The 19,169-nt window shown below is 39.4% G+C and overlaps 1 protein-coding gene across 1 annotated transcript; it reads left to right on the top strand.

Annotated features, from left to right (window-relative positions):
* The first annotated feature begins 16,892 nt into the window (after positions 1-16,892).
* On the top strand, positions 16,893-18,909 carry LOC111410171 (cysteine-rich and transmembrane domain-containing protein WIH2-like). The gene is made up of 3 exons (XM_023040401.1): positions 16,893-17,087; positions 17,171-17,339; positions 18,584-18,909. Exons 1-3 carry the CDS (start codon positions 17,036-17,038, stop codon positions 18,627-18,629), a joined length of 267 nt encoding a protein of 88 aa, XP_022896169.1. The 5' UTR covers positions 16,893-17,035; the 3' UTR covers positions 18,630-18,909.
* Positions 18,910-19,169: the final 260 nt, after the last annotated feature.

Genomic DNA, 19,169 nt, shown 5'->3' with positions numbered 1-19,169 from the left:
CCCAAATCTTAGATACTACAATTATTTTACTTTATACATATTCTTCAGATTTTCAACAAAAACATATTATTCAAAATCATAAATATTATAATTACTTGGTAATCAATTTATACAATTAGATTAGACACGGACACTAGCCTTAAAAAATTCCTAAATGTTGTTTGATTCCTTATAGGATTCCAATTCAATCTCAACAAAGTCATCTTCTATGTCATTCGATGAAAAATCATTTTCATCGAAATCCCTTAGTTCAACTCGTGAATTATTATTATCATTTATAAATGGTAAGATATTTTGTTAAGTGTTAACCTCTCCTCATCATCACAATCGTCAACAATCCAAGATTTTGCATTACTCGGTGATAAAACTAGGGAAAGATCGAAGAATAAGGGGGCTTGGACTCATAGATAATTTGCAACTCTATGTAAAATTTGTTCTGATTTTTATTTATCTAAACATCAAAATCTTGCAGATTATTGTACATAATTAATGACTTGGATGATTTGGGCTATTTTTTTTTTTTAAATTATAAAAATGTCCTAAACTTTGCTAGGTTAATTTTGATACAAATGTTAACACAAATATTTGCACATTTTAGCGTTTAAGTGTACATATGCGAGCAACTTAACAAGTTGACCGCATTATCATGAAAACGTATCAAGAACATGTGGGCATATGCTAAGGATGGCAACGGGCGGCCATTCCTACCCCTGTCCGATCAGATACTTTTGTCACCTTGCCCAATCTTCATATCCAAGTAAAGCAGGATGAAATGGGTTCGGGGCAGGATTGGGGTGGGGCAGGGCCCATACCCCATTTATTTTACTTTCTACTTTTATTTTTTATGTGTTCAGTAAATATTATTCCATTTGTCTCATCTATATAGGCTGCGGTTCGGGGCAGGATTGGGGTGGGGCAGGGCCCATACCCCATTTATTTTACTTTCTACTTTTATTTTTTATGTGTTCAGTAAATATTATTCCATTTGTCTCATCTATATAGGCTGCGTTTCCTTTTTTTTTTTTTGTCCCAATTATATAGTTGAGTTTCCTTGTGGAGAATTTTTTTTTTTTTGGTTCGTGTACTAATATACATTTATTTAATTTGGTTAGTTGTAATCATTTTTTTCCGCTTAATCTTGAAATTGTACAAATATAACTAATGGTAGATTCGAAAAATTTTCGGCAAAAATTATTTTTTCAAAAATATTAAATAAGATTTCTTAATTTATTTGAAAAAACAAATTAATCTATATAAATGAGGCCCATACCCCATTTATTTTACTTTCTACTTTTATTTTTTTATGTGTTCAGTAAATAATATTCCATTTGTCTCATCTATATAGGTTGGGTTTCCTTTTTTTTTTTTGTCCCAATTATATAGTCGAGTTTCCTTGTGGAGAAATTTTTTTTTTTGTTCGTTTACTAATATACATTTATTTAATTTGGTTAGTTGTAATCAATATTTCCCACTTAATCTTGAAATTGTACAAATATAACTAATGGTAGATTCGAAAAATCTTCGGCAAAAATTATTTTTTCAAAAATATTAAATAAGATTTCTTAATTTATTTGAAAAAACAAATTAATCTATATAAATGAGGCAACTTGTGTTCTCTTTAAAAATAATGATAAATTTTTTATTTTTGTTTAATAAAAACCTTAAATTTGAAATTAACTTTAGAGAGGGTGGGTAGCGCAAAGGGTTCTATGTTTCTCGTATCTGTTTCGAGGCAATGCCACCACCCCCATTTACCTGATTAGGCAGGTAATTCCTACCCTATTCAAGGCAAGGCCCTCGAGTATCGGTTGAATGAAATTTTTTTTCAATGTTATTAAAATCAAAGTTCAACCGCTAAACCTAGAAATCGATCCGAAATTCGATTCGATTTAAACTTACAGCTTGTTTGGAAGGTTTAATCTCAGTCAAAATCAAACAATCAATATTAACCACATATTTTATTGGTCTCACAACTCTTCAACCACACAGTTCAAAAATTTCTATCACAATCTATTAAAATAATTAATTTCAATCCCAATCAAATATGGAGATTGTTTGGTAAGGATTTTGATAATTGATTTTTTGACCGTTAAAGATAAAGTGAATTTTATTTATGAGAGAAGAATTCAAAAATGACGGCTGAAATAATGAAATAACGGTCAAAAAATTGATTTTAATTGATTTTTAATCCGCAACAAACAAGCACATATACTTATAAGTTAAAACCCTTTTAATTTTAATCCCTACCAAATACTTAAAAGTTAAAACCCATTTAATTTAAAACTGTTAAAAAAACTGGTTAACCAACCAATTTAGAGGGTGTTTGGAAGCCCTTTTTATGTAAAAATATATTTTAAAATTAATAAATTGATAAAAAATGTATGGTTTAAAAATAAGAAAAAAAAATTTTATTTACGTGTAATATTATTTTAATAAAAAATATGTAGTTAAAAAAAAGAGAAAAAAATACATTTTGAAAAAAATGAATACCAAACAAAACCTTACGCACTAATAAGAGACCCGGAACCGGTTTATCCGGTTGCTTGATTTAAAGGCAATACGTTTTTCAACTTCTAGCCTTTTTCGTTTAAAGGGCCGAAAAGTTATAATCGGTCACTTGGCCCACCCATTTATAGAATTGATTTCCAGTGGAAATTTTCGTCTAAAGGGCCGAAAAGTTATAATCGGTCACTTGGCCCACCCATTTATAGAATTGATTTCCAGTGGTTTTCCAGTGTGAATTCGATGTGGGACAAACCAAAAGCACACGTATATGGCTGTAGACAAATCTCAGCCTCAATTTTTTTTCCAGTCACTAATGTTTATTCCTATTTAATTACAATTCTCTTCACTCATCCCCCCTTTTTTATTAATTATTTAATTGAGTTAATTAAGTATTTTTATTTTATTTTAATTAATAAAAAATTAGAAAACTCTTCAAATATTTTCATTAACAATATGGTACTATAATTTATTATTGTATACTGTTTGAAAATACATTTATTTATCTTTTTTAGATATTCAGTTCTTGATTCGACCCTTTAACCCTCGACCCTTTTATTTTCTGGGTCAATGCCGGGTCCGAATTTTAAAACATTGATTTTTTACCATCCTTTACATATGTGTGCATAGGGATGTCAAAGGGGGCTCGGGCTAGTAAAATCACGAGCCCGAGCACGAGCCGAGCGGGCCTTGCCGGGAGGCGAGCCGCTCATGGGCACGGCTCGTTGTAACGAGCCAGGCTCGTGGCTCGTAGCCGGTCGTCCAACCACAAAATCTAAGTGACCAAAACAGTCACTTTTTTTAGGTCACTCGGTCACTGAATAAATTTAGTGACCGTTTGGGTCACTGAATTAAATTTTTTTTAATTTTTCCCCCCTTCTACTATAAATACCTTTTCCCCCAAAAAAAAATTTCATATCAATTGCCAATCCAAATCTCCAACTCTCTTTTATTATATCTATTGATGTCAAAATTAGTAATGATAATTTTGAACCAACTTTAAGAAAAAAGACGATTTGTGCTTAAAAAGACCACAAAGATGTCATTTTAGTGTGATTACGCCATAAGTCGTTACATGAATTCGCTCTGCTTTTACAAGGGTCCTATTCAACTATTTATACATAATTTCAGCCAAAATTACATCAAATCAATCAAATCAGCAACAGTGCCGAGCTCGAAACTCGGGTCGCCAAATTCTCCTGTGATTGGTCAATGAGGCCGGTGGTCATGTGTCAATGTATTATCCAGGTAATGATGACCTGTAAGGGGCTGGAGTTTGAGGACTTGGAATTGATTGTTCCGGGCGGCGATGACATCACCTGTAGCAAGTGTCTCTGATTGATAGGGTGATGTGACAAGGGGTAATCATTATGTTTTTCTAAGATAACGGTGGGTAACTCCGACCTGGGAGTGTGGGCCGAACTTACGTTTAACTGAGGTGAGGTTAGCGAACTATTTATACCAGATCAGAGTTAGGATGTCAACAGTTACCCCTCAAGTCAGCTCTACCGTAGGGTAGCTGACCTCAATGATGTTTTCTCCAAAAAGTACATTTATGGCTGTGACAAGTGTCATCTTTTGAGGTGGATGAGCTGTACGCCATTTATAAGTAGCTTTTTCAACAAGCTTGGCCAAAACTACGTCGTTTTGTCTCCCAGACTTTTGGACCGTTGATATTTTCCCTCTATTTCTGGATGAATGGCTCAGATCGTGCCCTCTCATCTTCCCTTTCTTTGAATCCCTTTTTGGTCAATCATTTCTCTTCTTATTTCACTGGTTTTTCTTTCTCAGATATTTGGGCGATTTCCCTAAGTTCGTATTCCCGTATTCGAGTGAGGTCGTTTTCCCATTTCATCTCCCAGGTATCCTTCTGTTCTTATTTGCTGCCTCCTTTTAGTTTATGCTTCTTTTCCTAGTTTATAAATGAGTTCGGACGAGTCTAGAGTTCATTCCTGGGGCAACCAGCAGGAAGAGTCAGTCTCCTTCTCGACGAGTTCGTCTTCTAGTTGTAGGGAAGTTTTTACCCCCATTCCTATTTTCGTAGTTAACCCAACTGACTTAGGGCATCCTATGATAGACTTAGGACGTGAGGGTTCCAAGGGAGCAGGTAGATCCAGTAAGGATGTTGAGGAGAGTAATTTCGGGGAGTGGAGGGCAAGTTCTTATAGGTCGGTTGTGACACGGGATGTGTTGGCCGGCTGGCGAGCTAAATACGCCATTCTTAGTTCGGTAGTTATGATAATATCATAGCAATCTGACCGAGCTGACACTCCTCCTGAGGGATGTGTTGCTCTGAACTCGGCTATCTTTCATGCTGGCCTTAGGCTTCCTTTTCCTAGGGTGATTCGTAAATTCCTTTCTTCTTGGAGCATAGCTCCCACGCAGCTATGCCCTAACGGGTGGCGAACCTTAATAGCCACCCTTATTCTGTGGAACCAAATGGGGAATCCTGAGCTGAGTGTCCAGCAGTTCGATTCTTTGTTTACTTTTAAGGAGGATGGGAAGAACTCGGGTTGGTGGTACAACAATGTTAGGCCCAGGACGGGAGGTTCTTTGGTGTTAGACATCCCTTCCTCAATTAAAAAATGAAAGGAAGAATGGTTTTATGTATCGGGGGAGTGGCGGTTTCATTCTGTCGAGCTAAATAGGGAGGACATGGTCCCAGGCTCTATTATTCGTTATGTAAGTGTCTTTTTGGGTTTTAGTCTTTGAGCAAGGCGTATGTTTGACGAAGTGCTGACCTCAGTATTTTTTTCTTCGTACAGATTACAAGAAGGAGACGTTAACCAAAGATACACAGAGACGAGCTAAGGTAATAAGATCGTTACCTAAAAAGCAAAGGTCCTGTAAGTTTGTAATCTCATATTTGAACTTATACCAGGCCAGATTGTTGCAAGTACGAGCTTCAAGTTTGGCTCCATCCAGTTCAGGTAATATTTTGATCTTCATTCGCGATTATAATTTCTTTATGCATATACATATTTTTTGAGCATTTCGCTGCTTTCTCAGATCGTCAGGACTAAATGCGAGGCTCCAAGGCAACTAAGGCGGCGACTGCAGCTAAGGGAAAAAAGAGAGAAGGCCCAGAACGAATGGAGAGCCGTTCTGAAGAGGTGAAGGAGGAGGTTCAGTTGAAGAGGAACCAATCTGCGCCCCCGACATCACTGAGAATTCCAGAGGCAGTGCCTTTGCCGAGCCCGACCCTGCCGTCCCCCTCGTTGCCATCCCCGATTGTCCCATCTGCTGTTGGGACCAGTTCTGCGAACTTGTAAGATCGGTGCCCAGATTTACAGAGGCCGAGTTGGGAAAGTTTGGTGGGACACAGACCAGAGATATTTTTGGACTATCTTCGAGCTCCTTCTCCTTCCAGAGGAATAACTGTCGCGCTCACTTCACCTTTGAGGGAGTCGGCCAACCTACTTACCCGGAGCTGGGGTGAGAGAGAGCAGGGCTATCTGAGCGAGATGCCCATTGGTGAGGCCTTGGTCACTGCTCAGCTTCATGGCCACCGATCAGTTTTATACATGATGGCAATAGCGGATAAGGTATACCTCTTGATTTTTTGATTAATTTTATAAATGTTTTAATGACTTACTTGATTTTTTATTTTTGAAAAACAGGTGAAGTCCGAGCTGAGAAACTCATAGAGGCAAAAGACTAGGCCTTCAATCTTTACAATAGCATGGAGGCTGAAAAAGCCCAGTTTGCTCTGAGGGAGAAGGAGTATGAGGAGAAGCTGAATCAGATGGGGATCGAGCTGAACTCTAGGCTCGATGTCGAGGAGAGACTAATGGAAGAGATCAAGGTGTTGAGGGCCTCGGAGGAAGAGGCCGGAGCTCGGGCAGAAGAAGAGCGCGGCAAAGTCAGAGAGGCCATCTAGAAGGTACAAGAGGCCAACGAAAGGGCGAGACAGGCCACAAAAAGGGCGGAAGAGGCTGAGGCCAAGATTGCAGGGCGGTGGAGGCTTGGAAGGAGTCCTCCGAGTTTGACATCGTGGCCCAGGATGTCTACGTAGTAGCCCTGGAGGAGTTGGTGGGGGCACATCAGGAAGGAGAGACCTGATCTTGATGTGGCCTTTCTGGATGAGGCACTAGAGGGGCAGAAGGAGGAGTTGCGGAGGTTGTCGGAGTCTGCTAGAGTCCGGGTATCACCGGCAGCTCAGGATGTTAAAAACATTGATTTTTGGTATTTTAGTTTGTCAATTTGTTTTTTGACTTGCAATTTGAACTTTGTTTTGACTGTTTATAACATTTTGTTTGGAATGGATAATTGTTTATGTTCAGTATGGTTTTTCCTCACAGACTTGGCAAAAATTGAATGAATTTTACTTAGTTGTGTAGTACTTGCTTTCCGATCCAGGCATATACATTGGGCATTTTTACTAAATATAGTACCATGTACGGCCTTTGGAGGGGAGATTCCTTAGGAGGAATCTTCCACTAAGTGTCGCAGCACATACGACTTTAGATCGACCTGCCTACGGAGCAGGGCTTTATGAGATTCCTTAAGAGGAATCTTCCACTAAGTGTCACAATACATACAACCTTAGATCGGCCCGCCTATGGAGCAGGGTTTTATGAGATTCTTTAAGAGGAATCTTCCACTAAGTGTCGCAGCACATATGACCTTAGGTCGGCCTGCCTATGGAGCAGGGCTTTATGAGATTCTGATAGATTGCTGAGTAAAATGTTCAAAGAAAAATGGAAAGTCCCTTTTTATTGATGTGATCGACATTACAAGGAGACTTTCTCCGTTTACTGGTAGTACTGCTTAAGGTGTTCGGCGTTCCAAGGGTGGGGTAAGGATCTACCCCCTAAGTCTTCCAGTTCATATGCTCCTTTTAGCAGGACCTTCGTTATTAGATAGGGACCTTCCTAATTCGTACCCAAGCATCCACTGTCGATCTCTCTTGTGGGGAGGAATACTTTCTAAAAGACGAGGGATCCTACCTCAAATTCCATGTTTCGCACTTTTTTATTATAGTACTTGGCGTTCCACAGTTTGTAAACGGCATTTTTGAGTTCGACGTTGTTCCTTTTTTCTTCGATTAGGTTGAGTTCCGTGTGAAGAGCTATGTGGTTCCTTTCTTCGTAGTAATCAGTTATGCGCAGCGAAGGAATGTTGATTTCTAGTGGGATCACGAGCTCTATGTCGAAAGCCAGTGAAAACGGGATTTCTCCTGTGATTGTCCTTGCAGTAGTTCGATAAGACTATAACACATTGGGGAGTTTCTCGGCCCATCCTCCTTTAAACAAGTCGAATTTTGCTTTCAATGTGTGCTTAATAATCTTGTTAATGGCTTCGACTTGGCCGTTTGCCTGTGGATGGTTTAGTGATGAGAAATGTTTCTTGATGCCAAGCTCTTCGCAGTAATTCGAAAGTCTTAAGTTGTCAAACTGTTTTCCATTATCCGTAACAATGGAGTGAGGTATGCCGAACCTGCAGATCACTGATTTCCACAAAAAGTTGGTTTTTTTCTGTTCGGTGATGGTGGCAAGGGGCTTTGCCTCGGCCCATTTAGTGAAATAATCCATTGCGATGATGGCGAATTTTACCCCTCCTTTTCCAACAGGCGTGGGTCCAATTAGGTCAACCCCCAATTTTGCAAAGGGCCAAGGTGCTGTTACTGGGTTCAGTTCGCGCGGTGGAGTATTTATGATGGGGGTGAGGCGCTGGCACTTATCGCATCTTTTGACAAATTCAAGGGAATCTCGTCTTATTGCAGGCCAAAAGTATCATTGTCGTATGATCTTGTGGGCTAGTGAGAGTCCGCCGGAATGGTTTCCACATATTCTTTCGTGAATGTCTTGCCGGGCATACTGAGCTTCCTTTTCGTTCCAGCATCTTAACAAGGGTGTGGAATATCCCCGTTTGTATAGTATATTATCAATGAGAGTATACCTGGCTGACCTTGTTCGGAGCTTTCTAGCCTCTGCAGAGTTTTTAGGGTATTTTTCGATTTTCAAAAGTTGGTTTGGGGTCTATCATCATAAGGACCACTTTATCCAGCTCGGTGGACGGTAGGGATATTCTTCCTATGGGGATGCTATCGAACTCCTCGATTTCCTCACTAGTGGCTAGGCTGGGCAGTGCATCGGCGTGATTGTTCTGAGATCGGGGAATTTGTTTGACTTGGGTGGTATTGAACCTTTCAAGTTCTTTTTTCACAACTCGTAGGTAGCTATTCATCCTGTCTTCTTTCGCCATATATACACCGTTGATCTGATTCACGACTAGTTGGGAGTCGCTGTGTAGGATTAGGTCGGAGATCCCTAGTCTCGAGGCCATCCTTGCTCCAGCAATAAGAGCTTCATACTCAGCCTCATTATTTGAGGCTTTGAAGTCAAATGGCTAGGCTTCCAAAACATGCAGTGATCATGGCTGATTAATACGACGCCGGCTCCAGATCGTTCTTCGGTGGATGAACCGTCGACATAAAGTTTCCAAGGGGTTTCTTTCTGTTGTTCTTCAATTGGGACGTTACAGAACTCAGAGACAAAGTCGGCGAGTGCCTGACCCTTTATGCAGGAACGAGGCGTGTATTTGATGTCAAATTGTCCAAGCTCCACTGTCCATTTTACCATCCGTCCAGAGGTATCGGGCCTTTGTAGTGTTTGCCTCAATGGAGAGTTGGTCAGGATCTCAATGGGGTGTTCCAAGAAATATGGCCTCAGTTTTCGCGCTGCCATCAGCATGGTGAATGCCAATTTTTCTACAGCTGAATATCTGAGCTCGGCTTCGTGAAGCGCTTTGCTTACGTAATAAATCGAATGTTGAACTCCATTTTCTTCTCGGGTTAGAATGACACTAATGGCACGCTCTGAAACAGATAAATATATCTTCAAGGCCTCGCCTGCCTTAATTTTTGAAAGCACCGGAGGTCAGGCTAGTTGTCTCTTTAGCTCGTTAAAGGCGTCCTGGCATTCTTTGATCCATTCGAACTTCTTTCCTCCTCGTAACGTGTCGAAGAAAGGTTTGCAGTGGTTCGTAGATTTGGAGACGAACTGACTGAGGATGGCAACCCTTCTGGTTAAACTTTGTACTTTTCTGGATTTGGTTGGAGGCTTCATTTGGATGGTAGCTTGTATTTTTTCAGGGTTTACCTCAATTCCTCGGTTGTTTACATTAACCTAGGAATCTTCCATAACTGACCCCGAAAGCACATTTCCTCGGGTTCAACTTCATTCCATACTTCCTCAATATATCAAATATTTCAGTTAGGTGTTGACAGTGGTCCTTGGCCTTGATGCTTTTGACCAGCATATCGTCAACATACACTTCCATTGTCTTTCCGATCTGCTAGGAAAACATGGAATTCATAAGTCGCTGGTAGGTGGCGCCAGCATTTTTGAAACTGAATGGCATTACTCTGTAACAGTAAAGACCTCGATCAGTTACAAATGAGGTATGTTCCTGATCCGGGCCGTACATTGGTATCTGGTTGTATCTGAAATACGCATCCATGAAGTTGAGTAGCTCATTTTCGGCGGTGGCATCCACCATTTGATCTATTCTCGGCAATGGAAAGCTATCTTTGGGGCATGCTTTGTTGAGATCGGTGAAATCTATGCATACTCTCCAATCTCCGTTGTGTTTTTTCACAAAGACCGAATTCGCGACCCAGTTCAAGTATTTCGCTTCTCAGAGGAAACTGTTGTTCAATAGCTTTTGTAGCTCTTTGTTGAGTGCTTCATATCTTTCGGGGTTCAGAGGTCATCGTTTTTGCTGCTTTGGCAGAACTGAAGGATCCACCTGTAATTTGTGGCATGCAATATTAGGATCTATTCCTCTCATGTCACTGTGATCCCAGGCAAAGATATCAAGGTTCTCTTTAAGGAAAGCTACAATCTTGCTTCGCGTAGAGGGCTGCAACTCGCACCCGACTTTGAGCTCCTTTGTTTAGTCCTTAGCACAGACTCAAAACTCCTTCTAGTTCCTCAACGGGTTCTCTGCCTTCGATCCTGATCCGTGGGTCTAAGGGAATGAGTTCGGGTTCCCATATGTTTGCCATATGTACTCGTAGGGAGCTGCGTTGATGGCTGGCGCAGGTTTTCCATTGACATTTTTCAGTGAGCTCCCGATTTCCTTTGACTTCCCCTACACCATGGGGTATGGGAAACTTGATAGAATAGTGATATAGGGAAACTGTTGCTCTCAGGCTGAAGAGTAGGGGCTGTCCCATCACAGCATCATAAGGGGAGGGGATGTCGAACACCACGAATTCGGAGTTCGTCTTCAACTGCCGAGGTGCTGATCCCGACTCAACTTTGAGTATGATTGATCCTTTGGCAGAAGTCAAGGCTCCGCTTAATCCTAGGACCATATTTGGATAGGGTCGAAGAAAGTTAGCAGGGATACCCATCCATTTAAGGGTGTAGCTAAATAGGATGTTCAGAGAGCTTCCTGTATCCACCAAGACTTTGGAGATGGTTACCCCAACCACAGGCAACGAGATTACCATAACTCTGTGGTAAGGATGTGGATCCACCTCCTTCTCCTCAAAGGATAATTGATCATCTGTGGGTTTTTTGATATTCTTTTCCGTTATGTCGATCTCCAAGAGATCTGCAATGATTGGCCTCTTTGGTCTGGCTTCCTTGGCTTGTGTGTTCGTCCTATTTCTTAGCATGTTAACTCGTGGCCTTGGCAGGTTGACGTTGCAGGCCCTTGTAGTGGCTTGATCTCCTTGGATAATTCCAGTCCCGTAAGGGGTGGGGAATTTCATACAATAATGATAAATTGACGTGGCAGCCTTTAGTTCGTGCAAAATGTGCCGCCCCAATATTGCGTTGTAATTGGACGGTAAATTAACCTCCACAAAATCCGCTAGGATTCTTCTTTGGCGAGGAGCTTCGCCCAGCTCCACAATAAAGACGATCTGACCTAGAGCTCCGATAGGATCCCCATAAAATCCCTGTAGCTTCCTTGGATACGATTGGAGGTAACGGACTGATATTTCCAACTGCCTTAAGGTTCGTGAGTATGGTATGTTGACCGAACTTCCATTGTCCAAGAGAGTGCGGTGGACTTTTACTCCGACAACCGTCATTGTGACTACCAGGGCGTCACTCTGGTCTTGAAGGATTCCTTCATAATCTTCTTCCGTAAACCAGAACGATTCAGGGTCTATGCCAGTCTTAGGGGTTTGATTCCAGTAGTTCGGCATGATTTTTGCACTTCGGGCTTGCCTTCGCCTGGCCCTTCTGGATCCTTCGACATACTGATTTTTGCCCACCATCATTTTGATTTCGGCATGTGGGGGTGGGTTACGGTTAGGGACTACCTACTGGGCTCGTGTGGGAGTCCCCTGTAGCAGTGGCTGCTGCGTCGTAGGTCTATCTGCTTCTTTTGGCTTGGCAACAAACTCTTATAACCGACCTCTTCGAATTAAGGATTCAACTTCCTCTTTTAAATCCTGACAGTTATCAATGTCATGGCCCATCATCCTGTGATATTAGTAGTATCGTCCCTGCGTTGTCCGGCCTATCCGTCCTTTAGGACTATAGGTCTGTGAAATGCTTCTTTTGTATTGGCTTGCTTGAATACCTCTTCCAAGGAGGCTTTGAGTGGGTGGTACTCCTGGAACTTGTATGGCTGAGCGCTGGGACGTTCTCTTTCTCTCCTGTCCTTCTTTCTTTCTGGTTGAGGACTGCGGCATGGTTTTTTTTTTTCACCACATCTGAGGTCAATTTCGCGTCTTGCTTCCTTTTGGTCAGAGGTTGCTTCTTCAGCGCTTATGTATTTCTCAGCTCGATTTAGGAACTCGTGATAAGTCCTTGGACCGTCCTCGTGTACTGACCACCAAAATCTCGTTTTGGGTCTTAGTCCTGCTAATACGGCCATGAGTGCCGCATCGTCAGATATTTTTTCCACTTCCATGGATTGCTTGTTGAACCTACTCAGATAGCTTTTGAGGGATTCACTTCTTCCCTGCTTGATGCTCACTAGACGTTCTTTGGGTGTAGTTCTAGCCTTGGAGCCCATAAACTGGGCCAAGAACGCCGTGGCTAGATCATTCCAATCTTTTACCGACCTTTCATGTAGTCTCCTAAACCATCTTTGGGTTTTGTCTCTTAGAGTCAGGGAAAATGCCCGGCACATGATTGCGTTGCTTGCCCCATGTAGTTCCATCCACGAGGTATATTTGTCAAGGTAGCTAAGGGGGTTACTATCCTCTTCGTATGCGGCGATCTGGGAAATTTTCAATTTTTCAGGTAGTGATTCCATAAGGACATCCTCAGTGAAGGGGGAATGTCGTTTGGTTTGGTAACCTTCAATGCCACCTTTGTTTTTAGCCTCCAGTTCGACGATGCATTTTTTAAGCGCCCTTAGTTCGGGTTCTGTTTGTTCCAAAGGACGTTTCAGGTCGGTTTCTCCTTGCGTAGGAGTTAGCGAGTGATGGGTCCCCAATCTGTCAAACACACTTGCAATCCTTCTCGCCTCGGGTTTCTTACTTTTGGCCTTGTCGGTTTGGCTTCTTGATGATTCACCTCTTGAAAAGTGGAGAGTCCTTTTGGTGGGGGGACGCTTTGCCTTTGTCCTTACAGGGGATTCCACCTCGATATCTAGTGGGGACAAATGGGTGTGGCTCCTTTCCAGTCGTCCTACTGCATTTGTCAATATTTCTAGGGCTTCCCTCATTGCGATCATTTGAGAGTCCTGCCGTTGTGGGAAACTCAGTGGTATATTTGTTTCATGAAGGTGGGCGTGAGATGGATTTCTGGAACTTGAGCTATGACTCATGGCTCTAGAAATTTTTGTGGAGCGAATAAAACTATTTTTCACAATTAGGGTCCTCCTTCTAGCGCTAAACTGTTGATATCAAAATTAGCAAGGATAATTTTGAACCAATTTTAAGAAAAAAGGCGATTTGTGCTTAAAAAGACCACAAAGATGTCATTTTAGTGTGATTATGCCATAAGTCGTTATATGAATTCGCTCTGCTTTTACAAGGGTCCTTTTCAACTATTTATACCTAATTTCAGCCGAAATTGCATCAAATCAGCAACAGTGCCGAGCTCGGAACTTGGGTCGCCAAATTCTCCTGTGATTGGTCAATGAGGCCGGTGGTCATGTGTCAATGTATTACCCAGGTAATGATGACCTGTAAGGGGCTGGAGTTCGAGGACTTGGAATTGGTTGTTCCGGGCGGCGATGACATAACTTGTGGCAAGTGTCTCTGATTGATAGGGTGATGTGACAAGGGATAATCATGATATTTTTCTAAGGTAACGGTGGGTAACTCCGACCTGGGAGTGTGGGCCGAACTTACGTTTAACTGAGGTGGGGTTAGCGAACTTTTTATACCAGATCGGAGTTCGGATGTCAACAACATCAATTATCGAGTTTTTACTCATTTGTGCTGAAAAATATACAATATCAATTCAATTTTTACAACTTATTAGTTACAATTTCAATTCATCCAATTCTCAATTCTCACAATCTCACTACATTTATATTCTTCTAGTTAAGATTTCATCATAAACAATCAAACAAATGGATCGACGCTCATTTCTTGAAAGCTTATTCGATACAGAATGTAGGCCACATCATGGCGAATCGCCTAGGACGCCGCAAAGTCAATTTCCAAATGAATTTGTCGGGCTAAATGATCTACCGATACCTGAAGATGTTCACATTTAGGGAAGCCACAATCCAATTGATTTGGATGATATTAACGTTCCCGAAGTGGAAGGTGAGGATGAAGATGCTGAATTAAATATCCCAAATGTGAAGGGAAAGCGAAAGGCCAAAAAACAAGCAAAATGTTTGGACCACTTTAAGTTGATTTCAACAGAAAAAAGTCGTCAATGGCCTTGCAGAATCTAAAATAGTATGTAAATACTGCCAACAAAAATTGACATGGTAAAAAGGAATTGGTACCACCCATCTCAACCGCCACTACAAAGCATGTGCGGTCAGACATGGACTTCTTCCAATTAGTCAAACACAATTGCAATTTGACAGTCTAGGCGCCGGTTCTACAACTTCACCCCTATCCACGTGGGTGTACTCGGAAGACAATACTCGAACCAGAATGGTAAAATTTGTTGCCGCCACTGAGTTGCCTTTGACTATTGCAGACAACTAACACTTCCTCTTGTTCGTGAAAGAATATCTACAATCGAGGTACGTTGGGGTAAGTCGAAACACTCTTCGTGCCGATACAATAAATTATTTCAATAATTCAAAACAACAATTAATTATGGAGTTGCAACAATATGGGGGTGTTATATTTTTAACTTCTGATATATGAGAAGGAGTTAATAAAAGAGTATATATAGCTGCAACCGCACACTATATAGACCCACTTTGGTGCACGCATATGAAAATTATTGCTTTTAAAATTATTGAGTTTCCTCACAATGTTAATAACATATATAATACTATTATCAGTATTGTTAGAGAATATTATTGCGAGACTAAAATTCGATCTTTTACTTTTGATAATGCTAGTGTTAATAACGTAGTCGTCGATAAATTGTGTAGGACACTTCAACCTGATTTTGGTGGGTATTTGTTTCATATTCGTTGTGTGTGTCATATCTTCAATTTAATTGTGCAAGATGATTTAAAATATATAAAGGATGAATTTCAAAAGATTAGGAATGTATTAGTATATATTACTATCTCTCCTAGTAGAAAACAAATATTTGAAGATTTTTGTGCCGAACTAGGGGTGATGACTGCTAAAACATTTATTAGCAACGTATGTCATAGATGGAACTCTACTTACTTGCTATTAAAGTCATTTGAAGGTTTCGAAAATTTAATAACTGACTTTTATAATAATAGACACGTTAGAAGTGATGACGATGGTATGTTAAATGAATCCGATTGGATTTTAGTTTTGAAAGTTAAACGATTTTTGACATCTTTTTATGAGACTACAAAGATTTTATCCGGCGTTTATTATCCCACAAGCTGTATGGTTCTTGAACGCCTTTATATAATTGCAAGAACATTCCATAAATATAAAAATGATCCTGCTTTTAGTGAAATTTTAATTGCTATGAAATTAAAGTTTAGAAAATATTGGGAAGAACTGCCTATGTTATTTCCTTTAGCATGCGCAATGGACCTCCAATATAATATTTCGGGAACTAAATACGTAATTGATCAAATCAATAAAATTTTAATACTTGATACACCTATCACCTATAAGATTTTATAGCAAACATTATGTGGAATGTATGATTTATATGCGGAAAAAATGGGTGCGAATATTAGTCGGGTACCCTCTGCACCTACTCCTTTTGCTAAAATTAAAGAAGATGATGTCGAAATAATGAATTTATTTCAAAGCATTAATACATTTAGATATGATGCAACTGCAATGTGTTCATCTAGTGCCATATCGTTTACATTTGCATCTCATCAAATATCGATCGAAACTCAAAATGCGATGCCTGTGAATTAATTGATTATGTCAATTATAATATACCAACAGACAGAACAATTTAAAAAAGTTCAGAAGAAGTAATTGAATTCTGACGAAAGTATGAAAGACATTGGCCAATTGTTTCGACAATTACGAAAGATCTGCTGACACCTCCGGTTACCGATGTCAGGAGCTGACTGAAAGAAAATGTTTTGGAAGCATTAATGTGCGTGAAAGATTGACAGGACGCTCATTTTCGACTATAAGATAAATACGCTGAAATTGTATGTGACACAGGTAAGTGATATTTGATTTAATTATATTAATCAAAATTTCTTTATTTTTTAATCGTTAAATTTAATTTTCTTTAAAAAATTGTACACGTTACAACAAGTTGTTCCTGTACAATTTTTAACTCCGCCTACTTAAAATTGATGTAGCCGGTTCCAAACCTAAATAAAAGAGGAGGGTTTACATTTTATCTACTTTAAAAAGAAATCAAAAAAATATATTTTTTGTAAATGTATTTCAAAAAATAATTCGTCTTCATTATATAAATATTTTATACTTTATAAAAAATATTACAATATGATATAAACAAAAAAATAAAAAATTGTTTTCGTTAAATTATTTGTATTTTTTAACACTTTTTATTTTTTTTAAAAATATTTTCTATTATTTCATTTATTTGTAACACTCTTTAAAAAAAGAAAAAATTGACGAGCTCACGAGTCCAAGCTCGGCTCGGCCCACGAGCTCGCCCAAATTGAACGAGCCGAGCCCGAGCTCGTGCGATTGCTCGGCCCATTGCCACTACTATGTGTGCATTTTAGAACACTAGAATACATACGAGTAATTTAAAGGATAAAACATAAATGAGGTGGGACCAACATGATTTGCGAGACCATAGTATAAGGACTAATAGTGCAAATTTCCTGAATACTAATTTGAAACCGCGTCTAACCACCGCATAGAATCCTCACTCCATCATATTACGTTACGTAGAACCGAAGTTATCCTTAACGCGTCTCTCTCGGTGGCTGCTTCACCTATAAAAACCTGGAAATCCCGTTTCTCAATTTCAAAACCCTAAAGTCTGAACAACAAAAAATCCCTCAACCCGAATAGCAGCCTTTAAGAGAAAAAAAAGTTATGAGTTATTACAGTCAGAATCAGCCACCAGTTGGGGTTCCTCCCCCTCAAGGCACGTCTATAAACTCCTTTAATTACAATTTTTCTGGTTTGATTTGATATGCTTGAATTGAAATTTGAGTTATATTTGATTAGGTTATCCACCGGAAGGGTATCCGAAGGATGCATACCCGCCACCACAGGGGTACCCACCGCAAGGTTACCCACCCCAAGGTTACCCACCGCAAGGCTATCCCCCGCAATACGCTGCGCCTCCTCCACCGCCACAGCAGCAAAAATCAAGCAGCGGTGTCATTGAAGGCTGGTATGAACAGATTTCAAATTCTCTACATTAATGCATGTTGTTGTTGTTGTTTTTTTGTTTTACATGTGTATCGTATGTATCCACTTTTCAATGGGAAACTTGGAATTTGGATTATAGATCTGATGGATCGGGGTTTGATAATCAAAATATGTAGGAGTGGTTATTGATTCGATGAGTTGGTGCCAGTCAACTCGGTTAGCGACTCGGGAGAGTTGAGTTACCCGTACGCCTCGTAGGGGTGGGAATTTTGGTTGGTTGGGAACACATAATTCTTCAATTTGACAAGAACCTTAAAACTCAAGGAAAAATTTATAACTGGAATCCCTAAACTTATAAAAAATGTACCATGTAGATCCTCGGCTTAACGTTTTGCAGCATTAGTCACCTACATTTTGTCTTAGTATTTGTGTCCCGATTTTATGATTTGACCCTTTCATCGATGAGGGACTCAAGTGCTACAAAATAAAAGGTGGCTTTTGCCATGTGTACATCAGGGTTGATATTTTGGTGTACATGTCCCCTTAGAATGGGGTACATGACTTTTTTATTGGGCGAGAACCTCCCATTGTGAGGTGGCTGTACACGGGGTGTCAATGCTCTAATGTACAAATAGCAAAACCCAAAAAAGGTTGTCGTCTATAGTCACTAAAATGGCATGTTGATGACCTAGTTGATATATGTCCAATAAGTTGAGGACCTCTACTGTAATTTCCTCAGATTTTAATTCCTAAGCCCTTGTTTGGAGTCCTAATATTTAGCAAAAATAGATTTTGGAACAGTGAATTTTTGGAAAATGCGTGATTGAAAAATAGGAAAAGAATTTAAATTTACGAATAATATTATTTTATTAAGAGAATATGCATTTGAAAATAAGTTCGAAGAAAAGTGTAATACTGAAAAATGGGCTTGTACAATGGCTAAACGTATAATATATAAGATGATGGTAGGGGTCAGTAAAGTTGAATTATTGTTTTTTAATACTTTTTTTTTTTCGAACTAATAATATCGTAATACTTTAAATTACGGCAGTCAAGTTTGCTGAATTTCTCAACGCGAATTTGATATTTTCACCACTTTTATCCATAAATAAATAAACCTTTTTGTACATCGTCTAACAACTAGCTAAATTTTAATTTTTTTCCGAAGTCAGTATCTCAATATTTATTTATTTATTTATATATTTATAATTATTAAGGTCAGATTTTGCCACTTGTATTGAGATTTGATTTTGAAATTTAATGCAGTTTGGCTGCCCTGTGCTGCTGCTGTCTCCTTGATGCATGCTTTTAAGAAGTTGAGGAGAGGGATATACCATTAGAATTTGTTTATTTTTCTTTTGTTAAAAGTTTTGAGATATATTTTTTTTTTGGTGTTGAAGTTGGTAATGACATTTGATTAGCTACCTTTTATGATTAATAATTATTGATAGTGGACAGGAATGTATGCTTTGGGGATTGAATTTCTCGGCCATTTTTTCTTTCTTTTCTTTTTCCACAATTTAAATCGAATATTGTATAGAAATCGAATCAGTTCTTTAAAATGACTTGTTGAAAGCTCCCTTTTAGGTGTATGACATGTTCTATATGTTGTGTTGACTAAAACTGATTTTCCATTATATTACTATTTAGGAGCATATGTACTTTACACATTGTTATACTATTCTTGTTTCTTTCTCTTCAAAATAGAACTTCACAATTTTTATACTCATTTTTAACAATTATTCTATATTGACTAATTATGGATGTATGACAAGTGCTTCCAATATGAAATTGGTAATATGAATGGACCTGTTTGGCCCCCATTTTTTTGGAAATGAAAATGAATGGAATA

This window comes from Olea europaea, chromosome 15, assembly GCF_002742605.1.
Source record: "Olea europaea var. sylvestris chromosome 15, O_europaea_v1, whole genome shotgun sequence".
In the NCBI taxonomy this organism is placed as follows: Eukaryota; Viridiplantae; Streptophyta; class Magnoliopsida; order Lamiales; family Oleaceae; genus Olea; species Olea europaea.
Note: the sequence above shows the minus strand (reverse complement) of the source record. Positions and strands in the feature narration are given on the sequence as shown.

Coding starts and splice junctions, on each gene's coding strand:
- LOC111410171 (XM_023040401.1), top strand. CDS start 17,036: ATGAGTTATTACAGTCAGAATCAGCCACCAGTTGGGGTTCCTCCCCCT. Junction 17,088..17,170: donor TGGGGTTCCTCCCCCTCAAG/GCACGTCTATAA, acceptor ATATTTGATTAG/GTTATCCACCGGAAGGGTAT. Junction 17,340..18,583: donor AGCGGTGTCATTGAAGGCTG/GTATGAACAGAT, acceptor AATTTAATGCAG/TTTGGCTGCCCTGTGCTGCT.